General features: G+C 50.0%; 1 protein-coding gene across 1 annotated transcript in view; it reads left to right on the top strand.

Moving 5' to 3' along the window:
- Positions 1–11,364, top strand: part of LOC118775249 (serine/threonine-protein kinase NLK-like) — a 40,167-nt gene extending 28,803 nt beyond the window's left edge. Inside the window, exons 6-11 of the mRNA XM_036525070.1 lie at positions 416–625; positions 2,219–2,320; positions 8,472–8,558; positions 9,719–9,917; positions 10,834–10,927; positions 11,269–11,364. Coding sequence (XP_036380963.1) covers positions 416–625; positions 2,219–2,320; positions 8,472–8,558; positions 9,719–9,917; positions 10,834–10,927; positions 11,269–11,323 — 747 coding nt within the window. The 3' untranslated portion in view covers positions 11,324–11,364. The remainder of the gene's footprint in view (positions 1–415; positions 626–2,218; positions 2,321–8,471; positions 8,559–9,718; positions 9,918–10,833; positions 10,928–11,268) is intronic.
- Positions 11,365–13,368: the final 2,004 nt, after the last annotated feature.

Below are 13,368 nucleotides of genomic sequence, written 5' to 3'. Positions count from 1 at the left end.
TATATTAGATTTAGAAAATACCCTTGCAGAGCCCAAATGCATGTTGCATATCACCACTATATGTATACTTAATCACCATTCACGTATTTATAACATACATATTTATAATATAACATATAAGTATGAATCTATGACATTACTATATATAATATATAATATTATATAATATAGCTGGATATGTTATATGCACACCGTAATGACGTTTCAAAACAAATACATTCACCACGATTTTGGTGAATATTCATCAGCTTATTTACCTCTGTTACATATATTTTCGTTGTGTTGAACATCACTTGGGAAACAGCAGCTGATGTGACTGTAATGGACCAAATGTGGAGGGATAGTCTAAGGCTGCTGTGATGTCCCCAGGTGGGTTTTAATTCATCCTTTAACCTCTCATCTCCTTCTGTGAAAGATCTGTGATTTTGGCCTGGCCCGGGTGGAGGAGCTGGACGAGTCGCGTCACATGACCCAGGAGGTGGTGACCCAGTATTACAGAGCTCCGGAGATCCTGATGGGCAGCCGCCACTACTCCAACGCCATCGACATCTGGTCCGTGGGCTGCATCTTTGCCGAGCTCCTGGGCCGCCGCATCCTTTTTCAGGCCCAGAGTCCCATCCAGCAGGTGAGTCTCCCCCCCCACCCGGAACCTCCCAAACCACCACCCCCCCTCCCCCCAGCAGTGGTACTGGGGGGAGGTTTTAGTAAGCCGAAACAGATTGAGCTATCATGATCTTATCAGTGATTCATTGATATAAACCAGTAATCATGTTTTGTTGTGGAGAACAATGTCTTGATGTGAGTCAGTGATTGACAGCACATGTTAACTGCACCCATTCGGGAGGCTTCTCTCTCCCATCGCTGTCACTCAGTTGCCCCTCTGCTGGCTAATGTGAGCCATCTCTGGCCTAAATCCTACATCCTGGCCCCCAAGTCTCTACAGGCTGAGCTCCTCTAAATAACGCTCTTTCAAGGGAACATTAAAGAGCAGACCCTGTCCACTCTTCTCTCAATATTACCTTTGTAAAGCCAGCCCGGGGCCTGATTTTGTTTTCAAGACTGCTTTCTCCTAATCATTTCTCTTGTATGATAATCCCAGACATACAGGTTCAGTTTTTATTAGGTTAAGTAAAGGCAGATATGGTATATCCACATATCTTGTTTCTCTTGTGCAGAGCTGTTTCACCAGGGGCAGAAGTGCTACCTTCTGTTTTTGTTTTGCTTTGACATTTTGCATCCAGCCTAACATTTATTTTGGCATAAGATTTTGTAAATATTTCTCCCCGAATGTGAACGCATTGGCATCCTCGCGCATATCTCTACTGTTGGTATTCTGGGCTCTAAAAGGAATTCCCCACTGTCTCCCTGCATGCTCGGTAAAGCGTACAGTGGGCGTTATGTTTGCCTGTAACTCAGCAAGGCAACATGTGCGCAAGTCAATACAAACTTCCTCTGCTGCACAACACGCAGTGATTCTGGGGCCTTCTGGCCCCGGGAGATGTAGATGCATGGAGCCTCTGGAATGCGCTTTCACCGCTGCTCCCCCAACCTCCGGATTCTGATGTGCAAGGATTTTCTGGGATAAGGAACCCTGGGTTCTATTAATATCCTCTCTGCAGCGGGGAGTGAGGCCCTTGCCTAGCTCCTCCCACACGCACCCCCCTCCCCCCCCCCTACCCAAAATCCTCGGAGAGCCAAAATGCAAAGGTGCTTATTTCTCTCCTGCCAAAATTCAGCATTAACCACAATGCTTTTTTTGTCCACAGCTAAGACTCTCCCTTAGCATGCTTTAACAATGCCTTTAAGATCAGTGCTGTAAATGTCTATACAGTGAATGCTAAAGCATAAATTAGAATTGTTTCATGTTTTTAAGCATTTTTTTCTTTTTGTATATTGGCAACAGAATGGGTGAATCCTGGGATTGTCTTAGTGGACAACATTGTTGTGTGTACTGTACCAAGTCCTCTGTATCTCATACGTGAACCAAACCTAGCACTTACAGATTGTTGTATAAGATATGTAATATTTATATATAATGTCTTTGTTAGCACGCTGCGAAGTGTTCTGCAATAAATAATTTCCAGAGAAAGGCTGTGGCAAGAGACAGCATTCTCTTGCAGTCTGATTGGTTGAAGGAAATGAGTTGTGGGAAGTGTGTCCTCGGGGCAGGGTAGGCCTTTGCATTGCTGAGCTCTGTGTCTCTGCCTCTGTCTCACAGCTGGATCTGATCACGGACCTGCTGGGAACCCCTTCTCTGGAGGCCATGAGGACAGCGTGTGAAGGAGCCAGGGCCCATATCCTCAGGGGACCCCATAAACAGGTGAGCACTGTGAAGGACCGCGGGTCGCAGAGTGCCACAGCTGCCAATGGTCTACTTGTGGCTCTGTTACAGGGGTGTACCTCTAAAGAGCTGTGTGCCGTGCGTTAGGAGTCTGAGGGTGATTGTAGTAAATTGGCCCGTACCTGAATGGAGATTCTTTCAGTTAGTCGGTTCTCTCAAGACCTGAGAAATGGTTTTATTAAGCAGGGTGTATCTCTAAGGACCTGGGTGGTACTTCTGGAAAGCCAGGCTGTGTCTCTAAGGAGCTGGACATTGATTTTTGTAAGATAAGTGGTGCCTCTAAACCAGGTTGTGCTTTGATAAAGGGCGAGGTGTCTCTAAACTGGGAAGTACTTTTGATAAGACGGGCAGTGTCCCTAAAAAGGAGAGAGGTGCTGTTGGTGAGTTGGCCGTCCTTCTGTGAAAACGGGCAGTGTCTGTACAGATCTGGGCAGTACATGGTGTCAGTATGGAAGTGCCCGATTAAATTTGCCCTTAAATTGGACCCGCCCATTTTTCTTGTATTATTGTTTCAGACTTTACTTTCGGGAAACTTCTGCTTGTTTTGACCGTTGGCTATCGGCGTTCTGTAGAAGGGCACGGTGTGTAATTACGTTAAGCTTCAGGTGTCTTCCATTGTTCCCTGTGCCGTAGCCCAGTCAGGGTCACAGGGCGAGACGCTTCCCGTCCTGGCTCAATAAAGATCCTAATTAGTTCGTCTGCGTAGGCAGTCCTATTATTGGACCTGTGTAATGCTCCACAGAGCCGCTGCTCATTGTTTCCCATTTATAATCTAAGGATTATGCAACAAATGCCAGATTATGTTCATGCAAGATTAGTGTCCATTGCAAATGTGGGCGGTCACGTGAGAGTGAAGCCTCCGCAGCAGCCTTTGAGCTGGCGGCTGTGGGGGGGCTGCTCACCGGAGGGGTGTGGAGGCTTGCACTTTCAGGCCGTGGCGGCGTCAGAGGAAACACGCTGTGACATTTGCCTGCTACGCCCGTGTCACGCCCCGAGGAGGGCTCGCTGGGTGGTCTGTGGTGGATAACGGAGCTACAAGGTCAAGCACCTCCTGCAGAGCCAGCGCTGTGGTTCATGTTCACGCCCCTCGTTGATTGGGGCTGGTAGCCCGCAGGGTGAGAGTGGTCAGTGGTAGCTCGCCACGGTGCTTCTCCCCCATCTTCTGAGATTGGGTACCCCTTCCCTGCCGCGGTAGGTAGCCATCCCTATCACGCTCTCTTTGGGAGCCCTCAGAGAAGGGAACATTTCAAAGTAGCCTGTGAAGGAGAGGGCGTAGGTGAAGCAGCTCAAGCAACTCAGCGCCGCATGGCATTGTGGGACTTCTCCGTTGGTTAGCGGAGTGCAGGATACATATGCAGCTACAATGCACTGTGGGGATCCAGCTCCATTCCATGTCTGGGGAGTACCTCAAACCGCACCACTTTTCATGACTGGGCTGGACACGTGCCACTTCACCCAGGAGCGTATTTTGTGAATTACCCGGCTCGGGGGCCAGAGCGTGACTCACCGCGTGCCCGCTCTGAGAGGCGAGCAGGTTAATCTCGCTCTGGATCGGCACCGCATGCCGCATATTTCTCCTGGCTGTATTTGTGTCCCCAGCAAAGTCTGGAATGCCAGAGGAACAGATAGGGATCAGGAAAATGTAAATTTGTGTTTTTGTCGTGATCCATCATGGCGTCCCCGGGTCTGTGAGAGTGCCAGGGAGGCTGCAGGGCAGGAAGGGGGAGGGGAGGAGGGAGGTGGGGGGGCACAGGCACTGAGATGAAAGAGTGATAATAAGAGCCCACAGCTGCCCAGACCGTGCCTGTCTGCTCCTCTCTCTCTCCCTCGCTTTCTCCCTCTCTCTCTCTGTCTCTTCTGTTTTTTCCTCTCCTTCTCTGGCTGAGGTGAAGAGTGCTGTGAGATAAGAGAGAAAGAGAGAGGGGGAGATGGGGATTGGGGGATGGGGGTCGCAGGAGACTCTAGCGAGGAGGTGCTTGGATCTGAAGAGCCCAGCCAGGCCTTCTTTAAACAATGGGAGCTGGAGAGGGGAGAGTGGAAGGCCCAGGCGAGGCGGCTCGGGTCTCCCGAGATCAGGCCGCGAGAAGAGGAAGGGGGGAGGCAGGAGGGGAATAAAGACAAGGAGCGCAGATGAGAAAGGAAATCTTAAAGATGTCCCGACTTTAAAGAGGGTTCTTCAGCTCCCGCTGGGGACATTGTTACCTCCATTAATTCAGCAAGGCACTTAGCAGCAGCCTGGGAGAGCTGGCCTCCCTGCCTCGGTAATGATCTGCAGCTCTCTGAATCCCCTGGATGGGTTGCCTGCTGTTGTCAGAGAGGGAATCAGAGAGAGGTGGGGACTCGTGCTGCCGTGTCTGAGGGTCTGGCACGTTCACGCCACAGAATCTCGCCCAGGCCGGTCCCTCACGGAAGGAAGTGCCACAGTGCTGGAACTGAACTGAAACAGTCCCAGAACTACAACAAACTAACGATCTGATCAGAGAAGAGAACTGTTACAGTCCCATGACTGCAACGTACTGTAACTGTGTGGTATTGAAAGAATCTGAAATAGCCTGAGAATGTGCATCTCATAACCAAAACATTTTCTGACAGTCTCGTAAGTTAAACCGCTAGTCTATGGGTTATCAGCACCCAAAGTCTTAAATTACTGCACTCGTTGTGTGCAGCTGAGTTGCAGACTTAACCATGATGCAATCAAGAAGACTGCTGTGACCACACACACACACACACACACACACACACACACACACAATGGTGGCCTAAAATATGATGCATTATATGCGCATTAATATACTTTGACACCACATCTTCAAAATGGGAACGCACAATAATTCGTGCACTGTTCTGTTTAACACAGAAGGCTGGTTCAGTTCACCAGACACACCTGCTGATTTAGATGACAAGAGACAATGGTGACCTGGCATCAGCCAGCTAATCCATAAATCCATTTATACTCCCACTGTTGTGTTTAAAGGTTTCAAAATGTGTTCTTTTGAAGAGCAACGTTTTCAGCATGTGTTTATCATTAAAATGAAGACGTGGAGGGGGGCTATAGAGATATGGTCCCCTGCTACCAGGACTGTAAATGTGGACCTGACCACTTGTACAGATGCATCTATTCACTACCTGCAGACAGGTGGGCCTTTATCTCTCACACCTTGGCTTTTATTTGGTCAATCTGCCTCTTTGGAAACCATGGCAACTTTCAAACAGCCACACGCATGAAGGAGCTCATTCATTATTTATCATACAAGACATTTGCCTCGTAAAGAGAGCTGCCTAACCGAGGCGTCGGCTGGAAGGGCGGGGGCTCTGAGAACCGGCAGGCGGCCCATCTTTTTGAGAGGCGATGCCGCTTGCCCCCGCCCGCCCCTCTCAACCGCCTGGCTGCCGGTGTGATGCCGGGGAGGCGAGCTCTGGAGGTGTGCGGGCGTGGCGTAACCTCGGGCACTTATGAAAGCCTCCGTGACGCAATGCGCTGTGTCAGTGCTTAGAGGGGATATGCACGATCACGCACACAGTAAGGCACAGCCGGGACGAAATGGACGGGAGGTCAGTCACACTGCACAGGCCGAAGGGAGGCAACAGCTGGACTTTATCCGCAAAGTCACTGTCTGTTGGCTTCTCCCCACCCCAACGCCTTTGTCCTAAGGAAATGGCACACGCCCTTACATTTGTCTTCTTCCTCTTATGCTCACCCCTCCACACACACACACACACACACATACACACACACACACACACTGCAGCAATTTGTAATAATGTTTATGTTTCGCAAGTCTGAATTACTGTGATATTTCACCACAGCTGTTCCTGTGCGACTACTCATCTTCAATGCTTCCATGGTAAAATCTCCCCCCTAGCACAAAAAGACAGGTTTTTACATATGGGAGCCATTTTAAGGTCAAACGTGCCATAATCTAATACCTCGCTTGCTTCTCCTGCATGGATAGGGACAGGAAGTGGGTCCCGCTGTATTCCTGGGCTCCTGCACTGAGTGGCCCTGCAGTGCGTAGGTGAAGAAGTGCTAAGCTGTAGGAGGCTGTAAACAGCGTAAGAGGCTCCTTGTTAAGTGCTGCTGTTATCTTCCCCTGAAAGTGGATGCAGACGTTTAAGGACAAACTGAGGCATCCACCAGTCTTCAGTTCTTGGCTTTGGACAGAATAGTTGGGAGCACTCAGATTTTCCCTGAAAAACTGCCGCTATCTGATGTACAGTCTCTGTTCCACATTCTTGTTTTTTCCTGCTTCAGAGTGCCTTGCAATCTGTGGCCGCCACAAAGGGGATGGTTCTTCACCAGCTATCTTGAAGAGCCTTTAGTCATGTGACCATGTTTTCATGTTTTCGATTTCTGGCTGTTTCTGCATAGTAGCAGTAGTTCTCAGCTATCTAGTTCCAAGGTCAGGTGCAAATTTTGTTTGCTTTACGTTCTAAAAAGGTAATTTTTTTGACTCATTTTTTTGAATGAGGCATTGAATTGATGCCATGTGTTCTGTGAATATAGCTGGAGAATGATCAATAGTCTAAGTAGATCTGTGTGTGTGTGTGTGTGTGTGTGTGTGGGTTGTTCAGATACCATCAAAATGACCAATTGTTTGCTGCATAATACAGGATTGTTATCCAAGGTCTGTTTGCCTGCAACAGCCAGGGGTTCAAACGCTTTGGTACACGCAGGGATATGAATAACCCTTCTATGAATTTTATATGCTGACAAATTTAAAGATTCACTTCCTCCTGTGAGCACCGTGGTGTGTAATGTTTCTCAGAGACCAATTTAACAGCAGTGAGGATCGACCGTAAAACACAGGACGTAAATCAAAAAGTGAAGCACAGGTCTCCCCCTGTCCGGGGGGTTCACCCATAGGAAAGCTGCGTCCGCTCGCAGACCCCTTCCCCTTGAGACCCTCATGGCCAGGCCGACACAGAGCAGCCAGGGACAAGCCTGCCCTTTGTGAGGGCAGCCCTGGGCAGGGCCAGGCTGTGCACGTGTGGGTGAGGTAATGCACTCTGGCTTGGAGAGACGGCGCCACAGAGCACAGAGGCTCAGAGGCAGGAAGTGACCGCAGTCCTCTGACCAGGAGCTGGGCTGTCCGTCAACACGCCGTGCTCCGGTGACGGGAGACGAGAGGAGCTGCCCACCTGGGCTCTGGAGAGAGACCACTGACACCCCTACAGACGGGCTAATGTGTGGTCACGAAAAGACACAGATCAGTGCTTTCCTGGCTCCTCCTGCTCGGAGCGCTTCCCAGCAAGTCTGTCTTCTGGAGCGTCGTGTTGATTTTGCTGGTTTTCTTAACCCGGTGACTGGGTGTCCTCAGCAGGGTCGGTCGGTCCCTCCAGACCGTAGAAAAACACACGCTGCAGTAGCCACCTCATCAGCCGTTCCACAGTGAGAGTCACTGCCTTTCCAGTACCTCCAGCCATGGAATGCCGAAAAGCGCTCCCTCTCCAACCCCTAACCAACTCCTCCAACCACGGAGTACTGACACATTCCTTTTCTCAGTACCTTCACCCACAGAATACTGGAACTTAGTACTGAGTGCTGAGATGCAGTAGCTCTCCTAACACCTCCAGCCACAGAATACCGACACAGAACTCCCCCACTCTTCTGCCTTCAAACAACAGGAAAAAGAAAACTTGTCTGAAGGCAGCATGTCATCTGACGAGTGATTCAGCAGATAGGGCCTGCAACTGTGCACTCACAAGGACCTAATCAAGGGAAACAAATGATTTCTGGTGGGCTTTTCAATCACAGCGGTAGAAGTGGGGGAGGTGGCGGTGTAATTAGAGAGGGTAAAAATAGCCTCGTACACTCTGCCTCAACACCACATCCTCCTTAGACGAGTGTAAGAATTCAGATGGTGCAAAATCACACGGTGTACTGTAAAGGGAGGCATTTTATGTAAACTCAACATACAGGTGAAGTTGGGTGTTGCTTCCTTTGAAAAGCTCCGCAGTGCTGGTTATGAAATGTTGCCAGCTTGTATCACCATAATCAGCCGTATCGTGTGCCATCGAATGTAGACGGAGGTGGAAGGAAAGCAGGCTTGACCGACTGTTAGAGAGGTGAGATGTAAACACAGTCTGCTTCTGCAGATTTTACCGTGTATGTCACTTCCTGTCTCCGCAGCCATCGCTTCCTGTCCTGTACACCCTGTCCAGCCAGGCCACCCACGAGGCCGTTCACCTCCTGTGCAGAATGCTCGTGTTCGACCCGGTGAGTGGCACGGTGGGGTTTGGGGGGGGGGGGGGAGGAGGGGGGTATGTGTGTGTTTGGGGGGGGGGTGGGTTGGGGAGCCAGTGCTGTCTGACTGCGCATGCGCAGCTTCCCATCGCGTCCCACCCCACCGAGCGGCGGCGGGTCCCACGGTTACCAGCAGCGCCGTCAGTCCGCTCTGCTGACAGCGGTGTGATGCTCCATCCTCATCAGTGGGGGATTTCATTGTTTTTATGCCACAGCAGTTAATGATGTTTTTCGCACCCTGCCACCATGCGGCGTTGCCCAGCTTAGCTTGATGTCTATCACAACCCTCTTACCCCACCCACACCGCGGAGCCCGAAAGACTCCATTCTGGTGTGGTCACACGTTGCGACAATTGTGGTTATCATAAAAGAAATACCGCAGGCAGACTTCAGTTTGGGAAACGTAAGACACTCCCTGTTATCTGCACCCACCATGGAAGCGTGGTGCCTCCGAGTACCCACCTAAACCCTGTCCCCTCCCATAGCTGTAGAAAGGGACCGCACAGAGGCAAGGGTTATATTGTTCACGGTAAGAAATGGCTCAAGACGATAAACTGTGTGAAGATTTATGATGCCTGTCTCCTGCTACAATGGGTATCACGTCATCAGAGCTGAACAGAATAAACGCACAGACCCTCCAAGGAGAAAACTGTCTATAAAAACCTGTAGCAATTTCCCTGCTTGACTAATAGGCTGCAATTGATGGTGGTGATTTATTGCAGCTACGTCTGTGTGGCTGCTTAAATCTATAGATTTCTCACGTGTAGAAATACAGACTCATCTATAAGAAGGCTAACACGGACCTATAGGATTCATGTGAAACTCAGAAGCAGGTTATGTGTGAATAGCAGCAGGGTCTGACCAAGCTCCCTCTAGTGGTTTCTATTGGAAAGTGCATATTTCTGTGTGGATAAGAGAGTGGTGGTGATGATGAAACTCAGACACAAACTCAGAACAGGGGAGGTAGCAGAGCAGAAGCAGAAGAGGGGTTGCTTGTGTTTTTCACTCTGATGGCCTGTTTAAATCAGGGGATATTTATTTCCTAAAACAGAAAAATGGGCACAGCCCATAGTCTGCTGTGCACAGTTACAATGTTCTTGTTCCCTTATGTTTGACTGTTGTCTGTCTGTGCAGTCGAAGAGGATTTCGGCCAAGGACGCCCTGGCCCACCCCTACCTGGACGAGGGGCGGCTGCGGTACCACACATGCATGTGCAAGTGCTGCTACACCACCTCGTCGGGCCGCGTCTACACCAGCGACTTCGAGCCCGTCACCAGCTCCAAGTTCGACGACGGCTTCGAGAAGAACCTGACATCCGTGCGCCAAGTGAAAGGTCAGTCGCTTTGTCAGTTTTTCCCCTCGTTGGAAGTAAACAAAGCGTGTTTCCAGCCCTCAGAAATGACAAATGCCTGGCTGCGTGAATAGGAAGTGTGCTCAAGGCTGTGCAGTTGTGCCAGAGGGGTCAGGACTGTGGAGAAATCTGCCAGCATCCCTGAAAATGGACGTTGGTTCGCTGGGGGCTACACTGGACCAGCACCCCTGTCTGTTCCTGGAACAAATCATTATGAAATGGAGCGGTCACACTAACAATGTGTAGATCGCTGTGCGTTAATTAAATCCCCTGATAAGCCCTGTAATTAATTAGTTTTCAACAGTTGGGCCCCAGACCCACAGTGGCCCGATCTGTCAGCAGGCATTAGAGACACTGTGGGCTTAAGTCAGGCTTTGCTCTCTGGAGGCGGCCGAAAATAAACCTGGACTCCTTCCTCCTCCCTGCGCGTTATTTCCACTGGGGGATTAGCCAGCTCCCAGGTAGTCAACTGTTCATCAGCTTAAAAGCCCTTTGCGGTGCACTACTGCTCGGGCGCACCTTCCCAGAATGCACTGGAGGCTGGGTGGGCCATTACCAGTGACTCCTAGGTCCTTCGTGTGGACACAGGTAGTGAGTTGTCGGGTGAGACAAGAAGGGGAGACCCTAGGCCGTCATTCCCTGTGGAACACCTCAGCAGACACAGAATAAGCTGCTGTCTTATCCCTCAGAAACTGTGTTACTTTCTATACAGCTTAATGTATTTCCAGTAATGCAGAGTGAAACACCAATTTAGATTGGCCCATCAAATGCACAGAGAACCTGATGCAACTCAGAACATGAGAAAAATGCTAGTACTGTTGGTAGCAAGCCTTAGAGAGAGGGACAGAGTGACCCATGGTGCGAGTGACCACTTCCTGTTGGTGTTCCTGCTCCACAGAGATCATTCACCAGTTCATCCTGGAGCAGCAGAAGGGGAACCGGGTGCCGCTCTGCATCAACCCCCAGTCTGCCGCATTCAAGAGCTTTATCAGGTGCAGTATCAGGCACAGCCCTAGCCTTGTCCCCACAGCTCACCCCACTGTGCCAACTGGCCTCAGATCAGGCCCTTCTGCTGCATGCGTGCATGGGAGTCCCCTGGATTAGCGGGGGAAGTGGGTCGTGGGGTGTAGGAAGTCCATTCCGATGGCGGGTTTTCCATAGTGGAACAGCATGTTGTTTTATCATTGATTTGTGTTGTTGTTGTTACCATGTGAATACTTAAAAAAAAATCCCTATTTGTGAGATCTACTGATCTACTCCGGCAAAACAAGAGCTGCAGGCGATAGAGGATTAAGTGCATTAACTCAGTGCTCTGTTCCTGCCTCCCCCACAGCTCCACCGTGGCCCAGCCCTCTGAAATGCCCCCATCTCCCCTGGTGTGGGAGTAGACTGCAAACGGCACACACACGCCACCACCGCCGCCCCCCACCCCCCCCCCTTCCCACCACCCTCTCGCAGCTGACTACTGAAGACACGGCAAAACTACGTAGCATTTCACTGGAGTCTAGGACTAGCGATGCTGTTCACGTCTGTACTGTAATATTACCTGATGAAGTTTGTCAAGAATCGACCACTGCTGATAGGGGTTGGGAGGGGAGGGTTATGGGTAATCAGGGCATGGGATTGTGGGGGTGGGGGGTGGGTTGATTGACAGGGGCAGGGGGTGGGGTGTATGTGTGTTCGTACACAGATCAAAGATGCGTGTCAAAAGTAACATGTATGCGTACCTGCACAGTGATCTGAGCCACGCCCCTGGACTGTATCTTAAGGAGTGGCTCTGAACCAGCAGGGGGGGGCTGCGAGGATTCAGGAAGCCCGCCAGGACTGGCCCTGAACTGGCTTACTGGCTGAAAACCACGCCCTGCCTGCATTTGCAGGCCTCCTATTGATTTATCACTGGGTAGGCGGTGCTCACAGCGGCGTGCACGCCCACAGCACTCCAAGAAGACTCTTTGCATTCGATCTGTAGGTGGTGTTCTTATTGAAACGTTGTTTACTGTTATACAGTACATTCTGTTTGTCCCTTGCTCTCTGGTTCTTGCTGTCCCAGTGCATAGTGTGCTTGTGGGAGCCCCTGCTGCAGGTTAACGAGTGGAGTGTACAGCATATACCATCTGCAGCAGTGCTGGCAGGGCTGTGTCGGACTCGGACCAGGCTCAAGAGCAGACACCTGGATACCTGTTTAGCCCTGTGTGAGCAGACCAGATAAGAGCGTCACTGTGACAAAAGGCAGAGGAACAGAGGCGAGCAAATAGGTTTGAGCATCGCCTGCTGAACGCGAGGCCCGCTCCAGCCGGGTTACGCACGCCACTGAGAAAAAAGGACAAAGAGAGCGCGCCCAGCCGGGGAAGAGGTGGATTACCCCGGGGCAGCGTTAGCGTGGAGAAGCACTGTGGCCGAGGCCCCTCTTTAGCTGCGCGTTTGGGTGCATCTGAGCGCGCGCCAGGGCCGTCTCTCTCAGCGCCGAAAGGAGAGGGCAGAGTCCGTTCGCTGCGCAGTTAGGGCTGGCTGTTCATAGTGCAACAACGAGGGATTCTTCTGCTGCTCTTACCAATCTGTGTATCTGCCTCTGGGCAGAAAAACAAATCTGGCCATAGACAAACCAAAATATTAAAAATATACTTTATTTAAAGGAAGGAAATACTTAAGAAAAGGGGGGTTTTGTGGTGTTGCTGAGCCATTCCTAGACTAGACTGCAGTACCTTATTTATTTCCTGAGCTTGACTGAAGGTAAAATAAAAGAAGTTTTTTTCTGTGTGTGATCAATGATGTCTGTGACTAGCAGTGACTGTCACTGTTGGAGGAGCGTCACTTTGGCACTTGGATTGTGCCGTCTCTGTCTCCACCACCCAGAACTGAAGCCCTGCAGTGTAATGTTTCGGGGTGGGAGGGGAGTCAGGGACAATGCTGTCAGTGATTCGGGGGAGAGGGACGTTACTTTCAAAGACAAACTGAGTAGACTTCCGTTCCCTTTGTTATTTGGGCTGTTAAATCTGTACGCTCACTTAAACATACACAGTCTCATTACTCTGCTTGCAACTACTCTGAAAAAAGCGCTCAAAGTTAAATTATTTAATGTGTTTTTTAGGTCACGTGTTTCTTTTTAAATGTCATAGCATGCATCCTCATGGCCCACTGCGTATGATGTGTAAATACGTGAATAATGGATAGATTTACATGGGAAAAAAAAGATGAAAACTCACACAGGACTACTGTATAGAAGGAGATTAGCCTGCACATTTTTAGGGCTGTGAATCTGACCTTATTTCTGAGACTCATATAAAGGGGGAAGCACAAGTCACCAGACACTTGCACATTTTTAATAATGCAAAGAAAACTCAAACATATTAACAAGCAATTCCTGTTCATTACATGTCAACTGAAAACACTTATTTTGTCCTTCAGCTTAAGTGTGGTGAAACCTTTCTTATAA

This window comes from Megalops cyprinoides, chromosome 3, assembly GCF_013368585.1.
Source record: "Megalops cyprinoides isolate fMegCyp1 chromosome 3, fMegCyp1.pri, whole genome shotgun sequence".
Classification (NCBI taxonomy): Eukaryota; Metazoa; Chordata; class Actinopteri; order Elopiformes; family Megalopidae; genus Megalops; species Megalops cyprinoides.
This window is presented reverse-complemented; position numbering and strand designations above follow the sequence as displayed.